General features: G+C 40.8%; 1 protein-coding gene across 1 annotated transcript in view; it reads right to left on the bottom strand.

The window, feature by feature from the left end:
• Nucleotides 1-15,269, bottom strand: part of LOC124360850 — a 125,746-nt gene that overhangs the window by 50,167 nt on the left and 60,310 nt on the right. The window contains exon 8 of the mRNA XM_046814799.1: nt 937-1,178. Coding sequence (XP_046670755.1) covers nt 937-1,178 — 242 coding nt within the window. The remainder of the gene's footprint in view (nt 1-936; nt 1,179-15,269) is intronic.

Below are 15,269 nucleotides of genomic sequence, written 5' to 3'. Positions count from 1 at the left end.
ACAGACCTGTATTTTAATTCACAAGGTTCTGTCTGACGGAGAGCCACAGTACTTAAGCGGGAGGCTCTCATCCCGGGAGGAGGTTTCAAAACACAGAACCCGTCATGTCACGCACTTGCTACACTTTCTAAAAGTGAACCTGGAATTGGGTAAGAGGAGCTTCTCTTACTTCGGCCCAAAATTATACAACGACCTCCCCGAAAACCTCAAACGAGTAAAACTAGATTCGTTTAGAATAAAAGTAAAGGGTTTTTATAAAAATAGTCATGAAGTTTAAGTTAGTTCATTATTTAGTTACTGTTAAGTTTAGCGTGTACTTGTTAAATATTGTTTGTTGCACCTATTTTAAATATTTATAAGGATTGACCTAAGTTATTTTGAAAAACAGTCTTGTACTGAGAAACGCTTGGAAATAAAAGGCATTTTTTATTAATTATTTATTTATTTCTATATGACAAAAAATGGTAATGTAAATTTAAAGTTTTCCTCACGAAGCCTTTTAAGGATTCAAATACTATTTGTCAAGAACGATTATATTATGGAACGCAGAAGTTAACCTGAAAAACTATATTCAACCAGAGGTTATACGAGATTTCTCAGCATCTGGATCACGAGTCCACAGGAAGACGACCAAACAACGAGACGATTGCTCTTTATCGTACTGCAATCGTGTACTGCAGAAATATGAGCTACTTATAACTGTGTAGAAGTTAGGCATACGTCACGTGATTGTTAGATTGCGTAGCGTTAAAAAAAATTACTTTCTTATTATTATCACGCATTACAAAGTAATATAATTTGGAATTTAATTTCGTTGGGTTAGTGAAAAGTAGGAAATTAACTACAATAAGGGCTTTGTTTTACGTAGAGTAAGTTTCGATTTACTGTTTTACTATTTACTACATATTATAAATGTGGTATAATTTTACAACTTACCTACGGCATGAAGAATGTAAGTCTTTCCGTCTTCTAATTTTGTATGGTCAATTGTCAGTTCGTGGCTGTCACGATTGGGTTTCAAGTAAACGTTTGCATCATGACGTGGTCCCCCTTCAACTGACATTTCCCACCTTAACATTTGTTGTGTCGGCTGGCGTTGATTGTCTTGATCAAATTCGTAGACGATGAGTTCTATATCTTTATTTGGTTCTCTAAAGTGGTTGCAGTTAACCAAACAACTGAAAATATACACAACATTTCTTAGATTACTGTCAGTATGGGTTTGTTAGATTTTAATTATAACTCTAAATTAAAACACAACCTAAGGAGGCTGCCAAAAAGGCCTCATTTCACATGCCGCTTGGAGTCAGATATATAAGGTCGAGAATATAAATCTATATATTCTGGCCTGACTATCACTGCCACTGCCACTGCCACTGTACCTCATGCTGACAACCTCGCTGGCGACTCCAGTACACGGTAACCTCGCTCACTTGAACTGGGAACCTGTCATGAGTTGCCAGGATATCGCACCATGTGCAGAGCAATTTGCAAGAACAATTTCCTGTCTTATTAAAGCCTCTTCCAAACCACTGATAAGGCATTCCACCCGCAAAACAAAATTAAAACCATGGATTTCACCCGATTTGATAAAATTAATTCGAATTAGAGACAGAATAAGCAAAAGATTTAAAAAAAATCTTTCAATAACGATCTTTATCAATTTTTCAGCACACTCAGACAAAATTTAAGTACCCTTAAAAAATATAAATATTACAGATCAAAACTTAACAATTCTCAAAATAACCCTAAAATGTTATGGACTGTTATAAATGAACTTGCAGGTAACGTAAAAAAGAAATCCATTTCCAATCCAAAATATTTTTCCAGATACACCTTATATAACTCATAGTATGTGTAAACAAGTAGCCGATAATTTTAACATATTTTTCTCCGCGGTGGGACATAGCCTGTCTAGTGCCATTCATTTAAGTGGGACCCGGTTTTGAGTGATGCGGACTACAGGCTGGATACCGTGTTTACATTACACACTATAACTGAACTCGATGTAATACGACATGTGACTGGACTGCGCGGGGGATCTGCCCCTGGACGTGACGGTGTCTCGGCCACTACGTTAAGAGATAACATCATGTGTTTTCTAAACTTCTTCTGCAATTAATTAATTTAAGTCTTTCTTCTGGGATTTTCCAGATATTTATAAAATTGCAAAAGTAATGCCTTTGCATAAAGGTGAGAGCTTTTTAGATAAAAATAATTTCCGTCCCATTAGCCTTTTGAGTGTACCTATTCTCTAAGATTCTTGAAAGAGTGGTTAAAGAACAACTTATAAACTATCATTCTAATAATCAAATCCTGTGTGACCGTCAGTATGGGTTCAGAGAGGACAGGAACATTTCTGATGTTCTGTTCGATGTCAATAGGCAGATTAATGACGCGATATCCAACAACTTACGTGTTATTGTAATATTTCTTGATTTAAGAAAAGCGTTTGATAGCATCGATAGAAATAAGTCCTAAACAACCCTAATATTCCTAACGATCCTAAAATTGGAGTATATTGGAGTAAATGGTAATGCTCTTTCTTGGTTCACAAGCTACCTGACGGATAGGCGACCGTGTCTATCTATGGGACTGAGAGTGATGTGCTTCCTGTGGACTACGGAGTTGTCCAGGGGAGTACGTTGGGCCCAATTCTGTTTCAGATATACATAAAAAATATTTCTAAATTAAATCTGAACGGCAAACCTGCTTTATTTGCCGATGATAGCCTTATTTTAATTAAGGGCAACGATTGGGTTGATGCTCGTTCAAAAGCACTACCTCATAACCTAGGTCCACCCTTATGGTCCTAAAGAATGGGTTTTATCAAAATGTCCTTTCACTAAACACCTCGAAAACTAAATTTATGCCCATTTCTCTCAGGGAGTCTACAGACTATTCCCTGAACGGACTGGTTGTTCACGGTTGTGGTAGTTATAATAATGAATTTTGCTCTTGTGAAAGTATTGAATATATCTCGTCATATAAATATCTGGGCGTTATCTTTGATAAGTGTTTGAAATGGTCTTGTCATATTGAATATATGAAGAGAAGAACAAGGAAATACATATTTGCATTCAAACAATTAAGGGAAATTTTAAATGAAACGGAAATTAAACTTCCCTATTTTGCCTACACCCAGTCGTTGTTTTCATTTGGAATAATAGCCTGGGGGCGGAGCGTACAAAACACTTCTGCAGCCACTGCAGGTGGTTCAGAACGCAATTTAAAAGGCCGGATACAAAACATGTAGGAGATACCATACTGATACCTTATATAAAGAAACCGCTATTCTGTCAATCCGTAAAATGTTCATAAAACCAATCCTCATCCATATTTATAACAACTTTACAACAATCTTCTTCACATTACTTCACACTTACAACTTCACATTCTCAAAATACTCGATATGCACGGAATATTGGAGTTGTTGCAATGCAAATTAGTAAATCCATATCATCAACTAACTCTTTCTACATATCCCATCTTCTATTTAGAAATCTTTGTCAATATTTTCCTGATCACCACATTTTCGATTCACCATCGGTAATTATGTGTAAAAAACGTTCAAATGAATGGTTGTCTCTTATCAGTATTGACGAGGCTGAATCAATTATTACGGCTAAATACAGACGGGACAACTTCTAACATTGCCCCCCCCCTCTTATATAACCTGTTACTCCACTACCGACAATAATGAATGGTTTTATGGTAGCTCGTAGAGTAATCTATCTATTTACCTTTACTGCTTCAATTTAATCCTCTCAACCAACCACTGTATAGAAGTTAATACTCTATCGTTTCTTCTTGATTCTGGAAATACACCATTCTAGATTTTATACTTATAATTATTCGCTTAGTTGACATTAGTACAATATTTCATGAAGTGTGTGTGTGTGTGTGTGTGTGTGTGTGTGTGTGTGTGTGTGTGTGTGTGTGTGTGTGTGTGTGTGTGTGTGCGCATGTGGATATGTGTGTGATTTGTTTGTTGCGACGAGCGCACCACGTAGTTCGCAAGATTTATATTCTATTAAGACAACAAATTACAATCCGTCCACGATCTCATAGCAGCAAATCGAGCCTACGCACAGACTTTCTACAGGCCCATGTAGGCTTATTTCCTAGGTTACTATTATGTTTTATTAATGAGTTCAACTTCTTAAAATAAATTAACTGATACTACTAACGAATGTACAACTAGTTATATAGGAAATATATTCCTTAATTGTATGTTATAAAATAACTTATATTTACTGCTTAATTTTTACATTGTTACACTTTGTTTATGTTTTAAGGAGTTTGAGATTTATTTTGTACACTATTTCATGCACCGAACTTGGAAATAAATTATGAATCAATTCAATTCAATTCAAATATAGTGGCTAATATCAGTTTGCACATTTAGAGTGGAAATATAAATCTGACTACCTGCTTGTACCAGCTTGCACAATTACCGCATTATACTTGCCACTCAGAATCAGACATTCAGCGTTGGGAATATAAATCTGACTACCAGCTTGTACCAGCTTGCACAATTACCGCGTTATACTTGCCACTCAGAATCAGACATTCAGCGTTGGGAATATAAATCTGACTACCTGCTTGTACCAGCTTGCACAATTACCGCATTATACTTGCCACTCAGAATCAGACATTCAGCGTTGGGAATATAAATCTGACTACCTGCTTGTACCAGCTTGCACAATTACCGCATTATACTCGTACTTGCCACACGGAATCAGACATTCAGCGATGTGAATAAAAATCTGACTACATGCTTGTACCAGCTTGCACAATTACCGCATTATACTTGCCACACGGAATCAGACATTCAGCGTAAGCAATTAAAATCTGACTACCTGCTTGTACCAGGTTTCACAATTACCGCATTATACTTGCCACTCGGAATCAGACATTCAGCGTAAGGAATATAAATCTGACTACCTGCTTGTACCAGCTTGCACAATTACCGCATTATACTTGCCACTCGGAATCAGACATTCAGCGTAAGGAATATAAATCTGACTACCAGCTTGTACCAGCTTGCACAATTACCGCATTATACTCGTACTTGCCACTCGGAATCAGACATTCAGCGTAAGGAATTTAAATCTGACTACCAGCTTGTACCAGCTTGCACAATTACCGCATTATACTTGCCACTCGGAATCAGACATTCAGCGTAAGGAATTAAAATCTGACTACCTGCTTGTACCAGCTTGCACAATTACCGCATTATACTTGCCACTCGGAATCAGACATTCAGCGTAAGGAATTTAAATCTGACTACATGCTTGTATCAGCTTGCACAATTACCGCATTATACTCGTACTTGCCACTCGGAATCAGACATTCAGCGTAAGGAATATAAATCTGACTACCAGCTTGTACCAGCTTGCACAATTACCGCATTATACTTGCCACTCGGAATCAGACATTCAGCGTAAGGAATATAAATCTGACTACCAGCTTGTACCAGCTTGCACAATTACCGCATTATACTTGCCACTCGGAATCAGACATTCAGCGTAAGGAATTTAAATCTGACTACCTGCTTGTACCAGCTTGCACAATTACCGCATTATACTTGCCACTCGGAATCAGACATTCAGCGTAAGGAATTTAAATCTGACTACCTGCTTGTAACCAGCTTGCACAATTACCGCATTATACTTGCCACTCGGAATCAGACATTCAGCGTAAGGAATATAAATCTGACTACCTGCTTGTACCAGCTTGCACAATTACCGCATTATACTCGTACTTGCCACTCGGAATCAGACATTCAGCGTAAGGAATTTAAATCTGACTACCTGCTTGTACCAGCTTGCACAATTACCGCATTATACTTGCCACTCGGAATCAGACATTCAGCGTAAGGAATATAAATCTGACTACCAGCTTGTACCAGCTTGCACAATTACCGCATTATACTTGCACTCGGAATCAGACATTCAGCGTAAGGAATTTAAATCTGACTACCAGCTTGTACCAGCTTGCACAATTACCGCATTATACTTGCCACTCGGAATCAGACATTCAGCGTAAGGAATATAAATCTGACTACCTGCTTGTACCAGCTTGCACAATTACCGCATTATACTTGCCACTCGGAATCAGACATTCAGCGTAAGGAATATAAATCTGACTACCAGCTTGCACAATTACCGCATTATACTTGCCACTCGGAATCAGACATTCAGCGTAATATTAAATCTGACTACCTGCTTGTACCAGCTTGCACAATTACCGCATTATACTTGCCACTCGGAATCAGACATTCAGCGTAAGGAATATAAATCTGACTACCTGCTTGTACCAGCTTGCACAATTACCGCATTATACTCGTACTTGCCACTCGGAATCAGACATTCAGCGTAAGGGAATATAAATCTGACTACCTGCTTGTACCAGCTTGCACAATTACCGCATTATACTTGCCACTCGGAATCAGACATTCAGCGTAAGGAATTTAAATCTGACTACCTGCTTGTACCAGCTTGCACAATTACCGCATTATACTTGCCACTCGGAATCAGACATTCAGCGTAAGGAATATAAATCTGACTACCTGCTTGTACCAGCTTGCACAATTACCGCATTATACTCGTACTTGCCACTCGGAATCAGACATTCAGCGTAAGGAATTTAAATCTGACTACATGCTTGTACCAGCTTGCACAATTACCGCATTATACTTGCCACTCGGAATCAGACATTCAGCGTAAGGAATTTAAATCTGACTACCTGCTTGTACCAGCTTGCACAATTACCGCATTATACTTGCCACTCGGAATCAGACATTCAGCGTAAGGAATTTAAATCTGACTACCTGCTTGTACCAGCTTGCACAATTACCGCATTATACTTGCCACTCGGAATCAGACATTCAGCGTAAGGAATATAAATCTGACTACCTGCTTGTACCAGCTTGCACAATTACCGCATTATACTTGCCACTCGGAATCAGACATTCAGCGTAAGGAATATAAATCTGACTACCTGCTTGTACCAGCTTGCACAATTACCGCATTATACTTGCCACTCGGAATCAGACATTCAGCGTAAGGAATATAAATCTGACTACCTGCTTGTACCAGCTTGCACAATTACCGCATTATACTCGTACTTGCCACTCGGAATCAGACATTCAGCGTAGGGAATATAAATCTGACTACCTGCTTGTACCAGCTTGCACAATTACCGCATTATACTCGTACTTGCCACTCGGAATCAGACATTCAGCGTAAGGAATATAAATCTGACTACCAGCTTGTACCAGCTTGCACAATTACCGCATTATACTCGTACTTGCCACTCGGAATCAGACATTCAGCGTAAGGGAATATAAATCTGACTACCAGCTTGTACCAGCTTGCACAATTACCGCATTATACTCGTACTTGCCACTCGGAATCAGATATTCAGCGTAAGGAATATAAATCTGACTACCTGCTTGTACCAGCTTGCACAATTACCGCATTATACTCGTACTTGCCACTCGGAATCAGACATTCAGCGTAAGGAATATAAATCTGACTACCTGCTTGTACCAGCTTGCACAATTACCGCATTATACTTGCCACTCGGAATCAGACATTCAGCGTAAGGAATTAAATCTGACTACCAGCTTGTACCAGCTTGCACAATTACCGCATTTATACTTGCCACTCGGAATCAGACATTCAGCGTAAGGAATATAAATCTGACTACCAGCTTGTACCAGCTTGCACAATTACCGCATTATACTCGTACTTGCCACTCGGAATCAGATATTCAGCGTAAGGAATATAAATCTGACTACCTGCTTGTACCAGCTTGCACAATTACCGCATTATACTCGTACTTGCCACTCGGAATCAGACATTCAGCGTAGGGAATATAAATCTGACTACCTGCTTGTACCAGCTTGCACAATTACCGCATTATACTCGTACTTGCCACTCGGAATCAGACATTCAGCGTAAGGAATATAAATCTGACTACCTGCTTGTACCAGCTTGCACAATTACCGCATTATACTCGTACTTGCCACTCGGAATCAGACATTCAGCGTTGGGAATATAAATCTGACTACCTGCTTGTACCAGCTTGCACAATTACCGCATTATACTCGTACTTGCCACTCGGAATCAGACATTCAGCGTAAGGAATATAAATCTGACTACCTGCTTGTACCAGCTTGCACAATTACCGCATTATACTCGTACTTGCCACTCGGAATCAGACATTCAGCGTAAGGAATATAAATCTGACTACCTGCTTGTACCAGCTTGCACAATTACCGCATTATACTCGTACTTGCCACTCGGAATCAGACATTCAGCGTAAGGAATATAAATCTGACTACCTGCTTGTACCAGCTTGCACAATTACCGCATTATACTCGTACTTGCCACTCGGAATCAGACATTCAGCGTTGGGAATATAAATCTGACTACCTGCTTGTACCAGCTTGCACAATTACCGCATTATACTCGTACTTGCCACTCGGAATCAGACATTCAGCGTAAGGAATATAAATCTGACTACCTGCTTGTACCAGCTTGCACAATTACCGCATTATACTCGTACTTGCCACTCGGAATCAGACATTCAGCGTAAGGAATATAAATCTGACTACCTGCTTGTACCAGCTTGCACAATTACCGCATTATACTTGCCACTCGGAATCAGACATTCAGCGTAAGGAATTTATAAATCTGACTACCTGCTTGTACCAGCTTGCACAATTACCGCATTATACTTGCCACTCGGAATCAGACATTCGCGTAAGGAATTTAAATCTGACTACATGCTTGTACAGCTTGCACAATTACCGCATTATACTTGCCACTCGGAATCAGACATTCAGCGTAAGGAATATAAATCTGACTACCTGCTTGTACCAGCTTGCACAATTACCGCATTATACTTGCTTGCCACTCGGAATCAGACATTCAGCGTAGGGAATATAAATCTGACTACCTGCTTGTACCAGCTTGCACAATTACCGCATTATACTTGCCACTCGGAATCAGACATTCAGCGTAAGGAATATAAATCTGACTACCTGCTTGTACCAGCTTGCACAATTACCGCATTATACTTGCCACACGGAATCAGACATTCAGCGTAAGGAATATAAATCTGACTACCTGCTTGTACCAGCTTGCACAATTACCGCATTATACTTGCCACACGGAATCAGACATTCAGCGTAAGGAATATAAATCTGACTACCTGCTTGTACCAGCTTGCACAATTACCGCATTATACTTACTTGCCACTCGGAATCAGACATTCAGCGTAAGGAATATAAATCTGACTACCTGCTTGTACCAGCTTGCACAATTACCGCATTATACTCTTACTTGCCACTCGGAATCAGACATTCAGCGTAAGGAATATAAATCTGACTACCTGCTTGTACCAGCTTGCACAATTACCGCATTATACTTGCCACTCGGAATCAGACATTCAGCGTAAGGAATATAAATCTGACTACCTGCTTGTACCAGCTTGCACAATTACCGCATTATACTCGTACTTGCCACTCGGAATCAGACATTCAGCGTAAGGAATATAAATCTGACTACCTGCTTGTACCAGCTTGCACAATTACCGCATTATACTCGTACTTGCCACTCGGAATCAGACATTCAGCGTAAGGAATATAAATCTGACTACCTGCTTGTACCAGCTTGCACAATTACCGCATTATACTCGTACTTGCCACTCGGAATCAGACATTCAGCGTAAGGAATATAAATCTGACTACCTGCTTGTACCAGCTTGCACAATTACCGCATTATACTTACTTGCCACTCGGAATCAGACATTCAGCGTAAGGAATATAAATCTGACTACCTGCTTGTACCAGCTTGCACAATTACCGCATTATACTTGCCACTCGGAATCAGACATTCAGCGTAAGGAATATAAATCTGACTACCTGCTTGTACCAGCTTGCACAATTTCCACATCTTACTTGCCACACGGAATCAGACATTCAGCGTATGTGAATATAAATCTGACTACCTGCTTGTACCAGCTTGCACAATTTTCACATCTTACTTGCCACACGGAATCAGACATTCAGCGTTGTGAATATAAATCTGACTACCTGCTTGTACCAGCTTGCACAATTACCACATCTTACTTGCCACACGGAATCAGACATTCAGCGTTGTGAATATAAATCTGACTACCTGCTTGTACCAGCTTGCACAATTACCACATCTTACTTGCCACACGGAATCAGACATTCAGCGATGTGAATAATTTAAATCTGACTACCTGCTTGTACCAGCTTGCACAATTGCCGCATCTTACTTGCCACACGGAATCAGACATTCGCCGATGAGAATATAAATCTGACCTCCTGCTTGTACCAGCTTGCACATTTGTCACATCTTACTTGCCACACGGAATCAGACATTCGCCGATGTGAATATAAATCTGACTTCCTGCTTGTACCAGCTTGCACATTTGCCACATCTTATTTTGCCACACGGAATCAGACATTTGCCGATGTGAATATAATTCTGACTTTATGCTTGTACCAGCTTGCACAATTACCGCATTATACATCGTACTTGCCACACGGAATCAGACATTCGCCGTTGTGAATATAAATCTGACTTCATGCTTGTACCAGCTTGCACAATTTCCACATCGTACTTGCCACACGGAATCAGACATTCGCCGATGCGAATATAAATCTGACTTCATGCTTGTACCAGCTTGCACAATTCCCACATCTCGTACTTGCCATACGGAATCAGACATTCGCCGATGTGAATATAAATCTGACTTCCTGCTTGTACCAGCTTGCACAATTTCCACAGCGTACTTGCCACACGGAATCAGACATTCGCCGATGCGAATATAAATCTGACTTCATGCTTGTACCAGCTTGCACAATTTCCACATCGTACTTGCCACACGGAATCAGACATTCGGCATTGTGAATATAAATCTGACTTCCTGCTTGTACCAGCTTGCACAATTTTCACATCTTACTTGCCACACGGAATCAGACATTCAGCATTGTGAATATAAATCTGACTTCCTGCTTGTACCAGCTTGCACAATTTTCACATCTTACTTGCCACACGGAATCACACATTTGCCGATGTGAATTTAATTCTGTCCCTCTGCTTGTACTAGCTTGCACATTTGCCACATCTTACTTGCCACACGGAATCAGACATTCGCCGATGTGAATATAAATCTGACTTCCTGCTTGTACCAGCTTGCACAATTACCACATCTTACTTGCCACACGGAATCAGACATTCGCCGATGTGAATATAAATCTGACTTCCTGCTTGTACCAGCTTGCACAATTGCCACATCTTACTTGCCACACGGAATCAGACATTCGCCGATGTGAATATAAATCTGACTTCATGCTTGTACCAGCTTGCACAATTTCCACATCGTACTTGCCACACGGAATCAGACATTCGCCGATGTGAATATAAATCTGACTTCATGCTTGTACCAGCTTGCACAATTACCACATCTTACTTGCCACACGGAATCAGACATTCAGCGATGTGAATATAAATCTGACTTCCTGCTTGTACCAGCTTGCACAATTACCACATCTTACTTGCCACACGGAATCAGACATTCGCCGATGTGAATATAAATCTGACTTCATGCTTGTACCAGCTTGCACAATTTCCACATCGTACTTGCCACACGGAATCAGACATTCGCCGATGCGAATATAATCTGACTTCATGCTTGTACCAGCTTGCACAATTACCACATCGTACTTGCCACACGGAATCAGACATTCGCCGTTGTGAATATAATTCTGACTTCATGCTTGTACCAGCTTGCACAATTTTCACATCTTACTTGCCACACGGAATCAGACATTCGGCATTGTGAATATAAATCTGACTTCCTGCTTGTACCAGCTTGCACAATTTTCACATCTTACTTGCCACACGGAATCAGACATTCGGCATTGTGAATATAAATCTGACTTCCTGCTTGTACCAGCTTGCACAATTTCCACATCTTACTTGCCCCACGGAATCAGACATTCACCGATGTGAATATAAATCTGACTTCCTGCTTGTACCAGCTTGCACAATTTTCACATCTTACTTGCCACACGTAATCACACATTTGCCGATGTGAATTTAATTCTGACTTCCTGCTTGTACTAGCTTGCACATTTGCCAAATCTTACTTGCCACACGGAATCAGACATTCGCCGATGTGAATATAAATCTGACTTCCTGCTTGTACCAGCTTGCACATTTGCCACATCTTATTTGCCACACGGAATCAGACATTCGCCGATGTGAATATAAATCTGACTTCCTGCTTGTACCAGCTTGCACAATTGCCACATCTTACTTGCCACACGGAATCAGACATTCGCCGATGTGAATATAAATCTGACTTCCTGCTTGTACCAGCTTGCACAATTGCCACATCTTACTTGCCACACGGAATCAGACATTCGCCGTTGTGAATATAATTCTGACTTCATGCTTGTACCAGCTTGCACAATTCCCACATCTTACTTGCCACACGGAATCAGACATTCGCCGATGTGAATATAATTCTGACTTCATGCTTGTACCAGCTTGCACAATTCCCACATCTTACTTGCCACACGGAATCAGACATTCAGCGATGTGAATATAAATCTGACTTCCTGCTTGTACCAGCTTGCACAATTTCCACATCTTACTTGCCACACGGAATCAGACATTCGCCGATGTGAATATAAATTCTGACTTCATGCTTGTACCAGCTTGCACAATTCCCACATCTTACTTGCCACACGGAATCAGACATTCGCCGATGTGAATATAAATCTGACTACCTGCTTGTACCAGCTTGCACAATTACCACATCTTACTTGCCACACGGAATCAGACATTCGGCGATGTGAATATAAATCTGACTACCTGCTTGTACCAGCTTGCACAATTACCACATCTTACTTGCCACACGGAATCAGACATTCAGCGATGTGAATATAAATCTGACTACCTGCTTGTACCAGCTTGCACAATTACCACATCTTACTTGCCACACGGAATCAGACATTCAGCGATGTGAATATAAATCTGACTACCTGCTTGTACCAGCTTGCACAATTTTCACATCTTACTTGCCACACGGAATCACACATTCGGCATTGTGAATATAAATCTGACTTCCTGCTTGTACCAGCTTGCACAATTCCACATCTTACTTGCCACACGGAATCAGACATTCAGCCGATGTGAATATAAATCTGACTACCTGCTTGTACCAGCTTGCACAATTACCACATCTTACTTGCCACACGGAATCAGACATTCGCCGCGTGAATATAAATCTGACTACCTGCTTGTACCAGCTTGCACAATTACCACATCTTACTTGCCACACGGAATCAGACATTCGGCGATGTGAATATAAATCTGACTACCTGCTTGTACCAGCTTGCACAATTCCCACATCTTACTTGCCACACGGAATCAGACATTCAGCGATGTGAATATAAATCTGACTACCTGCTTGTACCAGCTTGCACAATTCCCACATCTTACTTGCCACACGGAATCAGACATTCAGCGATGTGAATATAAATCTGACTACCTGCTTGTACCAGCTTGCACAATTCCCACATCTTACTTGCCACACGGAATCAGACATTCGGCGATGTGAATATAAATCTGACTACCTGCTTGTACCAGCTTGCACAATTACCACATCTTACTTGCCACACGGAATCAGACATTCGGCGATGTGAATATAAATCTGACTACCTGCTTGTACCAGCTTGCACAATTCCCACATCTTACTTGCCACACGGAATCAGACATTCAGCGATGTGAATATAAATCTGACTACCTGCTTGTACCAGCTTGCACAATTCCCACATCTTACTTGCCACACGGAATCAGACATTCAGCGATGTGAATATAAATCTGACTACCTGCTTGTACCAGCTTGCACAATTCCCACATCTTACTTGCCACACGGAATCAGACATTCGGCGATGTGAATATAAATCTGACTACCTGCTTGTACCAGCTTGCACAATTCCCACATCTTACTTGCCACACGGAATCAGACATTCAGCCGATGTGAATATAAATCTGACTACCTGCTTGTACCAGCTTGCACAATTCCCACATCTTACTTGCCACACGGAATCAGACATTTGGCGATGTGAATATAAATCTGACTTCCTGCTTGTACCAGCTTGCACAATTCCCACATCTTACTTGCCACACGGAATCAGACATTTGGCGATGTGAATATAAATCTGACTTCATGCTTGTACCAGCTTGCACAATTCCCACATCTTACTTGCCACACGGAATCACACATTTGGCGATGTGAATATAAATCTGACTACCTGCTTGTACCAGCTTGCACAATTTCCACATCTTACTTGCCACACGGAATCAGACATTTGGCGATGTGAATATAAATCTGACTACCTGCTTGTACCAGCTTGCACAATTTCCCACATCTTACTTGCCACACGGAATCACACATTTGGCGATGTGAATATAAATCTGACTACCTGCTTGTACCAGCTTGCACAATTCCCACATCTTACTTGCCACACGGAATCACACATTTGGCGATGTGAATATAAATCTGAGTACCTGCTTGTACCAGCTTGCACAATTCCCACATCTTACTTGCCACACGGAATCACACATTTGGCGATGTGAATATAAATCTGAGTACCTGCTTGTACCAGCTTGCACAATTCCCACATCTTACTTGCCACACGGAATCACACATTTGGCGATGTGAATATAAATCTGACTACCTGCTTGTACCAGCTTGCACAATTCCCACATCTTACTTGCCACACGGAATCACACATTTGGCGATGTGAATATAAATCTGACTTCATGCTTGTACCAGCTTGCACAATTCCCACATCTTACTTGCCACACGGAATCACACATTTGGCGATGTGAATATAAATCTGAGTACCTGCTTGTACCAGCTTGCACAATTCCCACATCTTACTTGCCACACGGAATCACACATTTGGCGATGTGAATATAAATCTGAGTACCTGCTTGTACCAGCTTGCACAATTCCCACATCTTACTTGCCACACGGAATCACACATTTGGCGATGTGAATATAAATCTGAGTACCTGCTTGTACCAGCTTGCACAATTCCCACATCTTACTTGCCACACGGAATCACACATTTGGCGAAGTGAATATAAATCTGAGTACCTGCTTGTACCAGCTTGCACAATTCCCACATCTTACTTGCCACACGG

This window comes from Homalodisca vitripennis, chromosome 4 (genome assembly GCF_021130785.1).
Source record: "Homalodisca vitripennis isolate AUS2020 chromosome 4, UT_GWSS_2.1, whole genome shotgun sequence".
NCBI lineage: Eukaryota > Metazoa > Arthropoda > Insecta > Hemiptera > Cicadellidae > Homalodisca > Homalodisca vitripennis.
Note: the sequence above shows the minus strand (reverse complement) of the source record. Positions and strands in the feature narration are given on the sequence as shown.